At 41.1% G+C, this 17,475-nt stretch overlaps 1 protein-coding gene across 1 annotated transcript in view; it reads right to left on the reverse strand.

The window, feature by feature from the left end:
* Positions 1 to 99: 99 nt before the first annotated feature.
* The window catches only part of rftn1a (raftlin, lipid raft linker 1a), a 17,418-nt gene continuing 42 nt past the window's right edge, over positions 100 to 17,475 (reverse strand). The window contains exons 1-9 of the mRNA XM_030788631.1: positions 17,376 to 17,475; positions 7,866 to 8,049; positions 7,217 to 7,328; positions 5,255 to 6,011; positions 4,831 to 4,937; positions 1,384 to 1,487; positions 837 to 912; positions 394 to 513; positions 100 to 294 (exon numbers count right to left, since the gene is read on the reverse strand). The exon at positions 17,376 to 17,475 is cut by the window's right edge and continues 42 nt beyond it. Coding sequence (XP_030644491.1) covers positions 100 to 294; positions 394 to 513; positions 837 to 912; positions 1,384 to 1,487; positions 4,831 to 4,937; positions 5,255 to 6,011; positions 7,217 to 7,328; positions 7,866 to 8,049; positions 17,376 to 17,475 — 1,755 coding nt within the window. The remainder of the gene's footprint in view (positions 295 to 393; positions 514 to 836; positions 913 to 1,383; positions 1,488 to 4,830; positions 4,938 to 5,254; positions 6,012 to 7,216; positions 7,329 to 7,865; positions 8,050 to 17,375) is intronic.

Here is a 17,475-nt window from a genome sequence, read left to right on the forward strand (position 1 = left end):
TCACACAGAGGGTTTGGGTGGAGTCAGAATTCACTTACAGAATCTGGTGCTTTTGATGTGCAGGGTGGTGAGAGTTGGGCTGTGGCCAGGGATGGGTCTTCAGCACACGCCTGAGAAGAGAGGCTGTTCTGAAAAAATCAACCTCAGTTCCTCCTGCTGTTCTCCACATCGCTCTGTGTCTTCATAGCCCTGACTGATCTGAGTGATTGAGTCCTCAGCAGTTCCTACCCCACTCAGCAGGAACTCAGCAGTTCCTACCCCACTCAGCAGGAACTCAGCAGTTCCTACCCCACTCTCTCTCCCAGTGAGGCCAGTATCCATGGAGAAGTCCATACGTTCTCTCCCACTCTTGTCGTTCATTTTCTTTGCTGTTTCCAGTTTCTCACCCTCTCTCTCTATTTTCCTCATCTCTCTCTCAATGGTTGCTGGTGGAGTTGTGTTTCTTACTGTTTCACTCTCTGCCTGTTCTCCACTGTATATGTTTCTCTTGTTTCGCATCCTGAGATGAAGCTTCTGGAGAGAAAACAGGGACACATTTAAACCCTAGTTTTCACACCACGCTTCTCTCAAACAGATTAGCTCATTTTAGCAGATCCTCTACATTCATGTCCAGAAATAGACACTGTCATTTTGTCAGTTGATGTGAAATAGACTCACAGGGCAGCACAGTGTTGTGTGGAACTAAAAATAAAGCCAAGTTTGATTTGTGCACAAGAAAAATGATGAAGTCATTTAGAGATCAGTCAGTAAGTGATGTTTCCATCACAAACATTGAAAGAATGCATGGTGCTCTCTGGTGGCCGTGTGTGTGTGTGTGTGTGTGTGTGTGTACACACTGTCAGGTCTCTCCTCTTGCGTGGCAGAACAGGTCTTTGAAGAAAAAGGATCTGTTTTGTTGTCAAACTTCCATCACTGTAAGAAAATAAAAGAAAATGTATGATGTTGGTGAGGTACAGTATGTTGCTACCACTATGCAGCAAGGAAGTCTGTGTTTCTGTATCACTAAGAGTTCACAGTGCTATAGTGTTAAACCACACATAAGACATAGATATATGTAACCCACGTTTATGTTTATGTAAAACCCACATGTTTATGTTCCAGATGGAGAAAATGCTTGTCTGATTGCACCTCACGTTGAGTGTTTCTCGATATGTAATTGTGCGTGAGCTTTTTTCTGTTGAGAGTTTCTCGATGTGTAAGTGTGTGAGCTTTTTTCTGTTGTGAGTGTTGCAGAGTCGTCTAAAGGTCAAAGAGCTGGATTGCCTGGAGTAACTCATCATTATGGCCCTGCATATTTTCAGTTGTTTCCATTTCATTTTTTACTGAGAGCTCTGGTGAGTTTCTTCCATTGAAAACAACACACACGGTACTCTGCCATAGTACCTGTTGGATTTGATAACAGGAGTAGGGAGAACACACATCAGCCTCCAGCCGTATGGAGCCAGCGACTGCAGCAGAGGAATGTAATCTGTCTTCACTGAAACCCCCTACAAAGAGGAGAAATGGTGTTGTAAACATGTTCAGCCTCCATAAGAAACATGCGCACACACCATAAGAATGCACACACACCATAAGAATGCACACACACCATAAGAATACACACACACCATAAGAATACACACACCATAAGAATGCACACACCATAAGAATGCACACACACCATAAGAATACGCACACACCATAAGAATACACACACACCATAAGAATACACACACACCATAAGAATACACACACCATAAGAATGCACACACACCATAAGAATACACACACACCATAAGAATACACACACCATAAGAATGCACACACCATAAGAATGCACACACCATAAGAATGCACACACACCATAAGAATACGCACACACCATAAGAATACACACACACCATAAGAATACACACACACCATAAGAATACACACACCATAAGAATGCAAACACACCATAAGAATGCACACACACTATAAGAATACACACACACCATAAGAATACTCACACACCATAAGAATGCTCACACACCATAAGAATGCACACACACCATAAGAATGCACACACACCATAAGAATACACACACACCATAAGAATGCTCACACCATAAGAATGCACACACACCATAAGAATACACACACACCATAAGAATGCACACACCATAAGAATGCACACACACCATAAGAATACACACACACCATAAGAATGCACACACCATAAGAATGCACACACCATAAGAATACACACACACCATAAGAATACACACACACCATAAGAATACACACACCATAAGAATGCACACACACCATAAGAATACACACACACCATAAGAATACACACACCATAAGAATGCACACACACCATAAGAATGCACACACACCATAAGAATACACACACACCATAAGAATGCTCACACCATAAGAATGCACACACACCATAAGAATACACACACACCATAAGAATGCACACACCATAAGAATACACACACACCATAAGAATACACACACACCATAAGAATACACACACCATAAGAATGCACACACAACATAAGAATACACACACACCATAAGAATACTCACACACCATAAGAATGCACACACACCATAAGAATACACACACACCATAAGAATGCACACACCATAAGAATGCACACACCATAAGAATGCACACACACCATAAGAATACACACACCATAAGAATGCACACACCATAAGAATACACACACACCATAAGAATACTCACACACCATAAGAATGCACACACACCATAAGAATGCACACACACCATAAGAATGCACACACACCATAAGAATGCACACACACCATAAGAATGCACACACACCATAAGAATACACACACACCATAAGAATGCACACACCATAAGAATGCACACACACCATAAGAAGGCACACACACCATAAGAATACACACACACCATAAGAATACACACACCATAAGAATACACACACACCATAAGAATGCACACACCATAAGAAGGCACACACACCATAAGAATACACACACCATAAGAATACACACACACCATAAGAATGCACACACCATAAGAATACACACACACCATAAGAATACACACACCATAAGAATACACACACACCATAAGAATGCACACACACCATAAGAATACACACACCATAAGAATGCACACACACCATAAGAATACACACACACCATAAGAATGCACACACACCATAAGAATGCACACACACCATAAGAATGCACACACACCATAAGAATACACACACCATAAGAATGCACACACACCATAAGAATACACACACACCATAAGAATGCACACACACCATAAGAATGCACACACACCATAGGAATGCACACACACCATAAGAATGCACACACACCATAAGAATACTCACACACCATAAGAATACACACACCATAAGAATGCACACACCATAAGAATACACACACCATAAGAATGCACACACACCATAAGAATACACACACACCATAAGAATGCACACACACCATAAGAATGCACACACCATAAGAATGCACACACACCATAAGAATGCACACACACCATAAGAATGCACACACCATAAGAATGCACACACCATAAGAATACACACACACCATAAGAATACACACACCATAAGAATACACACACCATAAGAATACACACACACCATAAGAATGCACACACACCATAAGAATGCACACACCATAAGAATACACACACACCATAAGAATACACACACCATAAGAATGCACACACACCATAAGAATACACACACACCATAAGAATGCACACACCATAAGAATGCACACACACCATAAGAATGCACACACACCATAAGAATACACACACACCATAAGAATACACACACCATAAGAATACACACACACCATAAGAATGCACACACCATAAGAATGCACACACCATAAGAATGCACACACACCATAAGAATACACACACACCATAAGAATACACACACCATAAGAATGCACACACACCATAAGAATACACACACACCATAAGAATGCACACACCATAAGAATGCACACACACCATAAGAATGCACACACACCATAAGAATACACACACACCATAAGAATACACACACACCATAAGAATACACACACACCATAAGAATGCACACACCATAAGAATGCACACACACCATAAGAATGCTCACACACCATAAGAATACACACACACCATAAGAATACACACACACCATAAGAATGCACACACACCATAAGAATACACACACACCATAAGAATGCACACACCATAAGAATGCACACACCATAAGAATGCACACACACCATAAGAATGCTCACACACCATAAGAATACACACACACCATAAGAATACACACACACCATAAGAATGCACACACACCATAAGAATACACACACACCATAAGAATGCACACACCATAAGAATGCACACACCATAAGAATACTCACACACCATAAGAATGCACACACACCATAAGAATGCACACACCATAAGAATGCACACACCATAAGAATGCACACACACCATAAGAATACACACACACCATAAGAATACACACACCATAAGAATGCACACACACCATAAGAATACACACACACCATAAGAATGCACACACCATAAGAATGCACACACACCATAAGAATGCACACACACCATAAGAATACACACACACCATAAGAATGCACACACACCATAAGAATACACACACCATAAGAATGCACACACACCATAAGAATACACACACACCATAAGAATACTCACACACCATAAGAATACACACACACCATAAGAATACACACACACCATAAGAATGCACACACACCATAAGAATGCACACACATACTCACATCAATGGTGGTCCACTGCTCCACAACAATAGCATCATAGACAGTGGGTGGTATATCATCCTTTGAATCTTTCTGGAAAATGAAGACCCCTTCTGTGATGGAGGCCTCTGGATAGAGAACAACAGAGTTCACTACAAAATCACCACACTACACTCCACTCTGACTACAAAATCACCACTTTACACTCCATACACTGGAACTACAAAATCACCACTTTACACTCCATACACTGGAACTACAAAATCACCATTTTACACTCCATACACTGGAACTACGAAATCATCACACTATACTCCATATACTCTGTCTGACTAAAAAATTACCATATTACACTCCACACACTTGGTTTGACCCCCTGCTCAGTGTATGTCCCTACATATGTATGTTTTTGAAAGCATAGGTATTGGTATGGCAACCAGCATACCAGTGTCATCTCCCATATTAAAATACCCATCGATAAGTTGAGCGCCATTACGAAAATGCTTTGTCAAATGATCCAGCCAATGGGCATCCACTGTGGTTACAAGCCCAGCCTCTCTTTCCACCTGCAGTGGAATCCTGAGGGAGTAGAACCTGTATGGACCAGACGGACCCATTGTTTGGTTGTACAGGGCGAAGAGCTGTACATGATGCACAGGGTGAATGGTCCTGGCCCAGTGTTCAGGTTTGTCTGGAGAATGGACCCGGGACGTGTGATTGGGCTCCTGGGTCTTTGGGTTAGCGATGGACATAATGGAGTCCTGGACATGATCGGACTCCGATAGCAGAAGCTCAGGTCTGACCCTGGCAGGCGTGAGGCTGTACTCTGTGTTCTTGGAATGAACAAGGTCTTGATGATCTGAACTCTGAGTGCTTTCTGGGGACTGTTTTTCAGAGTTCTGGTTGTTCAGTTGGTCCTGGACTTGATGATCCTCTTTTGGAATTTCCTGGGTTTTGAGCTCCGTAGTTTGCGGCTTGTCCGTGTTTGGAAGGTTCTTGTGGTGTGGGTCTTTCTGTCGGCCCTGGTTCTGTTCACATGCTGGACTAAGGAGCAGGTTTGTTGATTGCTGGTGTAATGAGGAGGGGCTGGAGTGCAGTGAGGAAAGTTCCTCAGAGTCCCAACGTCCTCCAAAAAAGGGACCACTTCCAGGCTGCTTCAGAAACCCCAAAAACAGCACACCCTGGTCAGCCAAGTCCTGCACCTACAGAGCATCCCAGTGTCCAGGACAGACAAAGACAAAAAGATAAGACCAGGAACAGTCATGTGCAGCAGGGAATAGCAATAACACAACAGCACTATTTGGATAAGGAAGTTGATGAAAGATAGTTGAAGATGCATTTGCATATTCTCTCTGTAATATTTACAAACTAACTACAGATTTCAATGCATTAAATGACTAATGCCTCCTGTGTGTGGTAATTGTCAGCTGATGTGTCTGGAGAAAGGATTGGATGTTTTTGACTGAAAGAAAATTGAATGCAAAATGCCAGATAACGATTATGAAAACCAACTGTTCATACTATCTTAATGTCTCACTCACCCAGCTACACACACACACACACACACACACACACACAGAACTATCACAGTGGCACACTCAGATATTATTTTCAACCAATGTGCAGGAGCAAATATATTGATTAAATAAACAGTATATAAACATGTAGTAACTAATACAGGGTTTGTCTGTATCTGGCCTTCTGAATAGCTTGGTTCCTTTTTGGAGCACTGTTTTGTTTGGGGTTAGAGTTTCAGTTAGGGTTAGGGTTATTTTCTAACACAACAGGAAAAGATAATGACCAAAGGTCATAGTGTGTTGCTCACAATGGCTTGGTTGTAAATTTAGCATTCAATATAGTAAAAAAATGGAGAAAGCCATATGTGTGTGTGTGTATGTATGTGAGTCAGAGAGTGTATGAGTATGTATATGAGTGTGTGTGTGTGTGTGTGTGAGAGTCAGAGAGTGTATGACTATGTGTGTGTATGAGCGTGTGCGTGAGTCAGAGAGTGTATGAGTGTGTGTGTGTGTGAGTCAGAGAGTGTATAAGCGTGTGTGTGTGTGTATGTGTTTGAGTCAGACAGAGAGTATGTGTGTATGAGTGTGTATGTGTTTGAGTCAGAGAGAGAGTATGTGTGTGTATGTGAGTCAGAGAGTGTATGACTGTGCGTGTGTGTATGTGAGTCAGAGAGTGTTTGTATGACTGCAGAGAGACTGTAAATGTTAAATATCAGAGGTGAATGAGTTATCTTCAAAGTCACTTTCACACAACATGCAAAAAAACAAATCTTATCTATCTATCTATCTATCTGTATTTTTTGTGAAAGACTGATCTTAAGGTTATTAGGGCATCTGGGTGGAACTTTTTTCTCAGGCTGCATGTTGGGCTGAAGCTTTTTTGCGCTGACCTTTTTAATGTATCCCTGTATTACGTCAGGGTCAGGCAGCTGGTTGCCTGAGAAACACACATCTGTTTGGAGACGAGGACTAGTCCGGTTCAGCACCCCATTCTCTGCACTGCTTCAGAAAAGAACAAGCCACAAGAGACATGAGTGAGACTCTCTCTCCACAGACAGTACATTCGAACAGAAGAGGAGAAACACATGCATCTCCCAGCTCTGATATCAGCAGACTGTCAGGATGACAAGCAGCAGTGTCTTTTATTGTAACTGTATGTGTGTGTGTATGTGTGTGAGTGTATGAGTATGTGTGTGTATGTGCATGCGTGTGAGCATATGAGTGTGTGAGTGTGTGTGTGTGCATGCGTGTGAGCATATGAGTGTGTGTGTGTCTGCATGCGTGTGAGCGCATGAGTGTGTGTGCATGCGTGTGAGCATATGAGTGTGTGTGTGTGTGTGTGTGTGTGTGTGTGCGCATGAGTGTGTGTGCATGCGTGTGAGCGTATGAGTGTGTGTGTGTATGAGTGTGTGTAAGTGTGTGTGTGTGTGTGTGTGCATGTGTGTGAGCGTATGAGTGTGTGTGTGTGTGTGTGCGAGTGTGTGTGTATGAGTGTGCGAGTATGTGTGTGTGTGCCTGTATCAGTGTGAGAGTGTCTACCTGCGTATCTCTCTGATTAGCACAGCGCGGTGTAGCTGGCGCTGAAGGCTTGTGCTGGCCGGACCAGCGCAGTGGACGAATGGGTGAACGGCAGCCAAGATGAAGCCCTGTTCATACAGCTCACATACCTGAACTGGTAACTCTCTCACCGAGGACAAATACAACACAGATGACACTGGCACTTCTGAGAGTAAGAGAGAGAAAAGAAAGAGAGAGAGAGAGAGAGAGAGAGAGAGAGCAAGAGAGACAGAGAAAGAGAGAGAAAGAAGAGAGAGAGAGAGAGAGAGAGAGAGCAAGAGAGACAGAGAAAGAGAGAGAAAGAAGAGAGAGAGAGAGAGAGAGAGAGAGAGAGAGAGAGAGTACATATAAATATGATTTTTAGGGTCTGAAATGCAGTCTCTCCTTGTTGGTGAATCACAAACATACCAGCACCCCTCATCGTTCATTGAATGGTGTGTGTGTGTGTGTGTGTAATATGCTAATGTTCAGTGTCTTCCTTTGCAGCGTGGCTTAATGGATAAATTTAGTGGTGTATCTCAGAAGTGCCAAAGTCTGTTGGGACAGATGGTGTTGTTAAGCTACCTTCAAGCCTCTCACTGAACTCTCTTTTTGTCTGTGTGTGTGTCTGTTAGTGTGCAGACCCAGATTAAATGTCATCAGAGAACTGATTTAGAATAAAGCAGTTCCAGATTAAATGTCATCAGAGGAGTGACTCGGAATAAAGCAGTTCCAGGTTTGATGAAATTTTCAGTTCATGTTTTCTACGAGACACAGAGAGACAGGACTGATCATTTTCATTTTGTGCTCATTTTGTACTAAGCGTTGCAGAAGCTGTATACCAGCCAAAACCTCAGGAGATCTTGGCCAGAGATATAGCAAATGCTGGAAAGAGTGAGAGGCTGACAGACAAAGTTTCCAAAATAGGTTTCATAGTAGAGATGTGACCACAGTCACTGATCATGCGTATGAGAGTGCCAGCACACAGTCCAAATGGAAACATAGGAGAGAATGTGAAAAAACATGCTTACTATCTCTGAATGTATCAAAAATGAATATGTGAAATCACTCACATACATGCATTTTTGTTTTATATACAAATTCCAACCCCTTTAGTTCTGGTGATCATTTTTAAAAGCTGTGGTGTGAATTCATGACTTGCTCTGAGAGTGTAAAGTAGTGGGAGCTGAACTGTCTCACACACTCCTAAACCGGACTGTCTCACACACTCCTAAACCGGACTGTCTCACACACTCCTAAACCGGACTGTCTCACACACTCCTAAACCAGACTGTAAGTTTATGTGTTTGTGTCTGAATGTTCAATAACAACTTGAAACATTGTATTTCTGTAAGCACCTGAGAGAACACACACACACATAGACGTGCACACACACAAACCCGGATATTGAAGATGAAGCTCTCGTTAAGCCCACAGATGCTTTGCTGAATTCTCACGGTCTTCTCCCTATTTTCTTTTCATCTCCCCCTCTTCTCTTTCACAAACACAGACACACAGAAACACACGCCTCTTTCTGTTATAGGAGTTTATCTACAGACAGACAGACAAACAGAGAGGCAGGCTAACAGACAGACAGACAAACAGACAGACAGGCTGACAGACAGACAGATCATTTATGTGTCAAATCCACTGATGCATCCAGAGCCCTTTTCATGTTGACCTCCAGGCACAAAAACAGTTTGACTGGACTGGGTGTGTTTTCATTCTGAGATCCCTCAGGTGAAAGAGAGTTATAAAAGCCACTCAAAAGTGATTTAAATGTGATTTAACGATTAGATTTCTTAACCCAGATTACCTTGGCTTTGCAGGGTATTTCTCTCTCTCTCTCTGTATGTGAGAGAGAGAGAAAAGAAAGAAAGAGAGCCAAATAAAGTAAAATTTCCAGCTCTCTCATCACTGCAACAAAACATTTGCCAAAAAGAGAAAAGGAGAAAAAAAAAAACAAGGAACCACTCATTCACTGCTACTGTTTTTATCCTACATTCACTGCTACTGTTTTTATCCCACATTTGGCCCAGGGAACTGAGACAGACACACCTAGGACATGACACACACACAATCTCTCTGAGATAAACACTGTTAGTGGCCAGACCTAGTATATGGCCAGCACATTCTCACAGAGTTTATCACAGTGTCATCCACTGAAAAACTCACGGCAGGATTACCAATCAGGCCCAAAGACATGAAATCAAAGTTAGAGACCACTGACAAACACTTCTGTAGTCCAAATGATTTAAAAAGCCAGTCTTTAGTTTCTTCCTCAGTCCTGTTCTAAAATCTTTGTTCTTTCTGTGTTCCCTTCATCTCTGTCTCACTGTGTTTTCACTTAGCAGCTACCATGTGTCTTTCTCACAAAAGCAGTTTTATTTTTAGAAACATAAACCCTCAGAGAATACACACTAACCTGATTCTCTGTGTAACAAAAAACACGTTTAAGAGAGTGACAGGGCTCAGGCACATGGGTGTGTGTCTCTGAGCAAGAGGAAGTGTGTGTGGTAGGAGACTGAGTGGAGACATAGGCACTGGGCAGCATTCACACACTCCAGAGAAGTGATTTTCACCTGAAAAGTGCTCACTGACATCCAGGCATATTATCATATACTAAAATTAAGATGAAAATGAATGGTTTTTAGATATTTTCGTAAACTGAATTTACCTGAAGAAAATGTAATACTAAAACTAAATGAAATAATGATTGCTAAAAATAAACTAAAAAAAAAAGAAAAGAAAAAAGAGAAAAAATAATTGTCATTATTGTTTCAAGACGGCAGACGTCATATCCATTCAAGGCAGCAGATGTCACACTCCCAAAGTTCTGTGTAGCTATAGCCGACAACCATAACATGAAGATATAGCATGTCAGGACTAGTGATGGGAAGTTCGAATCTTTTTACTGACTTGGATCTTTGAGTGACTTGAAAAAAGATTCATTCATTTTACTGAATGAGATTCATTCATTTCGTTCATTGGAACTAGTGTGGCGATGTAACTGTCATCTGAGTGATGACAGAAAAAGCATGATTCTCGAAGAGCAACATGCTTTGCCTTACTTGGTAAAGTATAATACAGAAGTTCACTTTTGCTAAGCTCTTAAGCAACCTTTGGGACCATAGCTTCTTGAGTTATTCAGTTGAAATGACTGATTACCTCAATTCAAAAGTCAAAATCAAAGCGTTTATTGTCATACACACAGTTAAAACAAGTTTCCCCATACAATTAAACGCGTGCTTTGCCTTCCACTCTGATAGCCGTTTATCAAATGCTTATTTCAGGGTCCACCTGAGGTCAAATGACACAAAATTTTTTTGCACATCCTCAGGAAGGGGTCCACATACCAAGTTCGGTGCCAGTACATCAAAGCATTGCTTTTGATCAGCCATAAAGGGTGAATGATTTCAAAAATCCATCTGATAACTTTTGTGAGGCTTTGTCTGAAAACTGCTTAAACTTTGTGGCCTGTGAAAAACCTTTTAACAGTTCCATGAAATACAATGTGGCGGCCGCATCATGACAAGGTTATGGTTTTTCAGCCTTGGGTGCTCCCTCAGTATCACCAGACAAGAGAATCAATTATTTAAGGTAAACATATCTACAGTTATTAGCCAAGACGCATGTTTGCTTACAGCAGCGCCACCCAAATGAGGCAGCCTCTTTTGTGCTTCCTCAAAATGGGGCCTGAGTCCATGGACAAAGATCGATGTCAATACATTAAAGTGCTTCTGAGATATGCCCTCAGTTCCTGTTTGGCAGCTTCACCTACGCTTTCAAATGGCTGTGATAGACAAATGCTTTCGAAAATCAAACATCCATCTGATAACTTTTGTGAGGTTTGCTCTGAACATCATCTGTGCCAAGTTTGGTGAAGATTTCGTAGACTTTGTGGCCTGTGAAAATTTTTTAAACTTTTCAATAATATCCGATATGGCAGCCACATCAATTAGGTTGACACGACAAGTTGCCATGTCTCAGCCTTGGGACCTCCCATGATATCACCAGACATGTGAATCAGTTATTTAAGGCAAACACATCAACAGTTACCAGCCAAAACATTTTTGCTTGTTGCAGCACCCCCAGTGGTCATATGATGCGGAATTTTTTGTGCTTCCTAAGAATGGGGTCCCGAGTCCATTTACCAAGTCTGCTTTTGATACATCAAAATGTCGTTGAGTTATGACCTCATTTCTTGTTTTGCAACTTCTCTGACAAATACGACTGCAGAACAGGAAATAGCAACATGTCCAGACATCAGCATCCACAAAGGCATAATTTCAAATAATGATCATGACTTTAGACCAAACATGTGAAGAGTAATGAGCAAAAACATGTTTTTTCTTATTGTAGTGGTAAAATGCGGCAATTTTTTCTGGTCTCCCTTTGGGTGAAGTCTTGAGTCAGTCCACCAAGTTTGGTGTTGACACATCAAAGCGTTACTAAAATATGACCTCATGTCTGATTTGGCAGCTTCACTGCCAATTTTGATTGCCAGTGACAGACAAACGCTTTTGAACATCAAAAATCCATCTGATAACTTTTGCAAGGCTTAGTCTGCAGATCATGTGTGCCACTTTTGGGGGAAGACTGAACAAAATTTGTGGCCTGTGAAATTTTTCTTTTACATAAAATCCAATATAGAGGAAAATCCAATATGGCAGATGATGACCTAATGGGTGCGTTGAACTCGGCTTGAGCCAATGAATCCAGTGATACATGATTTCTGAAAATCGGGCATACAGTTCCAAATTTATGTGTGTAAATGGACCTCCAACTTTGACCCATTGGTGGTGCTAGAGTGCTCGAGGTTCAGACATGAAACTTGGTGAAAAGAGTGAGGGGACTGTCCCCAATCAGTGTGCCAAAGTTCACAACTTTTATCAAAGTTACGGCTCTGGGGGCTGCCTTAGACACACTAGCCAGAAGAAGAAGAAGAATATAGCTACAAGCAGCGACGAGGGGGCCAAGAAGTCCAGCAGGGTAGAGTCGCCATGGCAACTTGATCTGATCTTATTAAAAACGTTGCTGTAAGCACCGATAGCAAGATTTATGTCAACTGACACAAGAAGCACATTTGTTAAGAGAAACACATGAACTCTGATTTTTTAAAATCGGACATACTGTTCAAAAGTTATGTGCATAAATCTACTTCAACTTTGACCCGCTGGTGGCGCTGGAGCGCTAAAGCTGCAGACATAAAACTTGAGGAGAATCAGGGGACTGTCCCCAATGAGTGTGCCAAATTTAACAACTTTTTACCATACAGTTGTAGGGGCTGCTACAGACACCCTAGCCAGGAGAGGAAAAGATTAAAAAGGTAGAAACACAACGGAGAAAAGGTAGAAACACAACGGGTGACTACGCAGCTTCGCTGCTTGGCCCCCAATAATAATAACCCAGGTTTTCAAATTTACCTATAAATCTGAAAACACATAATTATTTCTCCGTTTAACCCTTCCGTTCACACTAAAACAACGTTTTCCACCACCGAGACGTTTCGAAAACACTCGCCGAGGTGCATAAATTTGAAAATGTAGGGTTCGCATTGTAATGTGGACAGCGAAAAACGGAGAGCTTCAGAGACAATGGGCGAAAGTTTGTGCTGTAGACACCAAAACAAACTTGACGGGCGAAATGCAGTCAATGCTGCTCTGTCGATCAAATTTGCCAAGAAGCCATCTTTAATTACAGATCATCATGCTGTACAATGCACATGCTCCAGCGTAGAGGACGAGCTTTATATTGGAAGAGATGGAAATGGAGATGGAAAACAACCCCAAAACCTACATCAAGCGGGTGATTTTGGACGCGACCTGGCCAAACGTATTTGGTGGGACAACTTCGTAAGCCAAGTAGTATTACCTGTAAGACGTTTCAATTTCAGCTTTTTGGTGTGGACGTAGAACATCTGGAAAACAGCACAAAAACCATCTCCGTTTTCAAATTTATCCGGATTAGTGTCGACATAGCCTTATAGTTCCATGGTATGAATAGTGTCAATACTTTTGCAAGGCATGTACGCATGTCACATTCTTATGAGGGGCTGAGTCCCCCTGAAGGTCTGACCCTAGAATCGCTCGATCCTGGTTTAGACCCATGGCATGCCTTGCGTTTTGAAGTGAGGAATCGTTCGTCTCACAGCAGATAGTTCTCCTTTATCTAATAATCGGTGTTTGCTCACGATCCAGCTTCAATGGTGTATGAAGTCAAATTTACTTCAATATTGCGACGAGTATTCAACTTGCTGGCTAACATCAATGATCGCGCAGAAGCAGAACAGCTAACATTAGCCTGTTATTATTTTAATAGGTCCGTTCAAGCAACGTAATAAATTCCTGTTTTTTTTGTGCACCTTATCAAAATAATAAGCATATAACTTTTGTACATGGTGTATAACATATATTTAGGTGTGTTACTTGTGTTAATATTGTCAATTTGGAAAAACATTTTGTTTTTTGAATAAAATGATGGAAATACAATTTCTTTTTGTGTTTTATCCTATTCATTGATTAATAAAAGAAATAATCGACAGATTAATTGATTATCAAAATAGTTGTTAGTTGCAGCCCTACAATAAAAATATCAAAAGAACACTATGTACAATATGTTCCCTTGCCTGTACAAAAGCGATGTGCTGATCAATAAAAATATTATTCTGTTCATTCAATGATAGCTATTCACTTTATCCTACCTGGTCATAGAGGACCCCTTGTGTATAAACTCGTTCCAATGGAAAGGCAAATTAAATGTGTAAATAACCCAGTTTATGTTTTAGATTTAAAGACGAGATAGCCCTGTCAAACAGTCATTTCTGTGTCTTTTATTTCATATTTTTACTTGTTTTAAGTTTATTGTGTCTTATGTCCTGTTTTGATTCGATACCTAGCTACCTAGTTCTAGAGCTGGACCCGAATATTCAACTATTCGGATATTCGTTCGTTGGGTAGGTATTCCGTTTTCAATTATGGAATTCGGATATTCGTTGTTTTTTTGGAGTAAATAAATAAATAAATAAATAAATAAATAAATATCAATAAAGGCGAACTGCAAAATACATTTTGTAAGCACATTCTTGTACTATATTTATACCTTTTAATTGCACTGTTAAATTCTGGAAATATATACCATCTCTGCTTGGGCGTCTGGCATCCCTCTCACAGCAGTGAACGTCACGCTTCAGTTCACCTTGGCCGTTACGTCCACACTAAACTGGTTAACTCTGAAAACAGATTTAGGTCGCGTCCAAAATCGCCACTCCATGCAGGATTTGAACCGCCGTTGCGGTTATTTTCCATCTAAGCGCAGCAAATAAGTCTTCTACGTTGGAACAGTGCATGTGCATTGTACAGTATGATGATCTGTAACTGAGGATAGATTAGCAAATTTGATCGACAGAGGAGCACTGACTGCATTTCGCCCGTCGTGTTTGTTTTGGCGTCTCAAACTTTCGCCAGTGTCATGGAAACCATAGGCCTACGTCATCGTTTCTTAAGATCTCCGTTTCCCTGTCCACATTACAACGCAAACCCGGCGTTTTCAGATTTATGCACCTCAGGGAGCGTTTTCGAAAAGTATCCTTTTCAGTGGCAGAAAACGCTGTTTAAGTGTGGACAGCCCTTCCTGATTCTTAGCTAACTCCGATAGTTAATTCTCGCCACGAGCAACATTAGTAACGGTAAAACGAAACAGTGAAACGTTTAATGTATTAATGTATTCAGAGCAGGCCCTGACCAATTTAGTGCCCTAGGCAAGATTTTAGCTGGTACCGCAGCCAATTCCACCACCAACCATTGTGTTCATACACTCACACAGAGACTGCAACATTACTGTATAGCCTATAACACTCTAAACACAAACAGCAAAAGTAATTATACATGGCATTCATGCACAAAACATGTATTCAATGAGCACTTTTCTCACATGGTGCATGCTGTTTGCTATACATAGGCCTATAAGACTAATCAAATTAAAATGCAAAGGCTTACAACCATTAATTACAAAAGGGGACAGAAACGGAAAAGCATTTAATTGAGTATGACAAACAGGGCTAACATTGGCTAAATAGATTAAGATGTCAGTTCAGATGTATGTCTGGTTTTCTGTGGCAGACAGTGAATGGTCCATGCAGCACACTTAAAAAAGTGTATTTCTCAAAATTATGTTGAAGGTTATTCCCCAAAGAACTGAACTGTGTTTCCAACTTTTCCTAATGATTTTAAGGTGGGCGTAACTGACGTTAACTGTAGCTAGGCCTATTTATTAAATTAGCGAATGTTACTATCGTCCAAAGTAAGCTAGTAACACTTTGCTCCAACGGTAACTGCCATGCAATACTATGATGCAATAAACTCATTCATCACATTACCTCTGCCTTTTTCCCGGTGTCCTCCTCTTCTCGTCTTCTTTTTGCACCCTAAGTACCAGAGGGCTTTGGTCTTTATGACATGATATATATATATATTTGAATTCAGAGGCGCGAAAAGGGAGTATGCAACATATGCAGCGCATAGGGTCGATACCCGAAGGGACGCGGCAAAACAATGGTGAAAAATATACATACCGCTAGGCTCGGGCGGTATCAGTTTTTTCATACCGTCATACCTTCCGGACATTTAACCGGGGTATACGGTATATGACGGTAATTGTGTAAAAAAAAAACCCCGCAAAAGCTGAGCTGCTGGTGATGGCAGTCAGAGAAGTCAGAGACAGAAGTCGGAGAAAACTCCTTGTCGAAGAGTTAAAAAACATCACCCTTTGTTTATTTCAACACCACTCCACTTCCTCATTATCACAGAACACACAGCGTAATCACTCCGGGGTAGGGTGACCAGACGCAAATAAACCAAATGTTGGGCTATGGTGGGACATGTTGCCAACGCGGAGAGGTAACCTAAAACAATATAACAATAACTATAATTATCTAACTGAATAAGAAACATATGTACTCTGCCTTCCAGCTCATCAACACCTACACTTTGTCCTCTAGTCGATTCCACAGCACGCCAGTTAGGCCATCAACATTCCCTCCCTCGTACACAACTATACAGAATAAAAGAAAACGAAAGTAGCCTGTACAATGTGAAATAATAAATGTGCATATGGAATCAATATTCATTATATAGTCTGTATTTATGAGTTGTGAATGAATCAGTCATTCCTACACTGAAAATGCACAGCGGTCATGTGACACGTGAACGAGAGACTTACTGACCCGATGACCTATAGTTATGGCTGTGTCTGAAATGGCATACTAGTGTACTGCACACTGTACTGCAAAATTATAAATATATACACATATAAACATTCTTTAAAATATGAAAACTATGAAACTCCAGTCATTTTTAGTGTTTGCCAGCCAAATGTGAATCGCACTATGTTGGGCAATGAACAACTTTAAGACAACTTATGACACACAAGGGACAAATCCTGAAGTTTAGTGCAGATAACAGGTGTTCAGTAAGGAAGACGGTGTCTGCTGTTTCAGCTATATTCTCTGCCCACCTTCTTTCCCTAAAAGGAAGTCTAGGAAGTGGTAGGTGTAGGCCACATCCACCTCGGTTTCCACCTGTGTCCTGTGAAGGGTAGAGTAGATTTTCCCTGG

The sequence above is a fragment of the Chanos chanos genome, chromosome 12 (genome assembly GCF_902362185.1).
Source record: "Chanos chanos chromosome 12, fChaCha1.1, whole genome shotgun sequence".
NCBI classification, from domain to species: domain Eukaryota; kingdom Metazoa; phylum Chordata; class Actinopteri; order Gonorynchiformes; family Chanidae; genus Chanos; species Chanos chanos.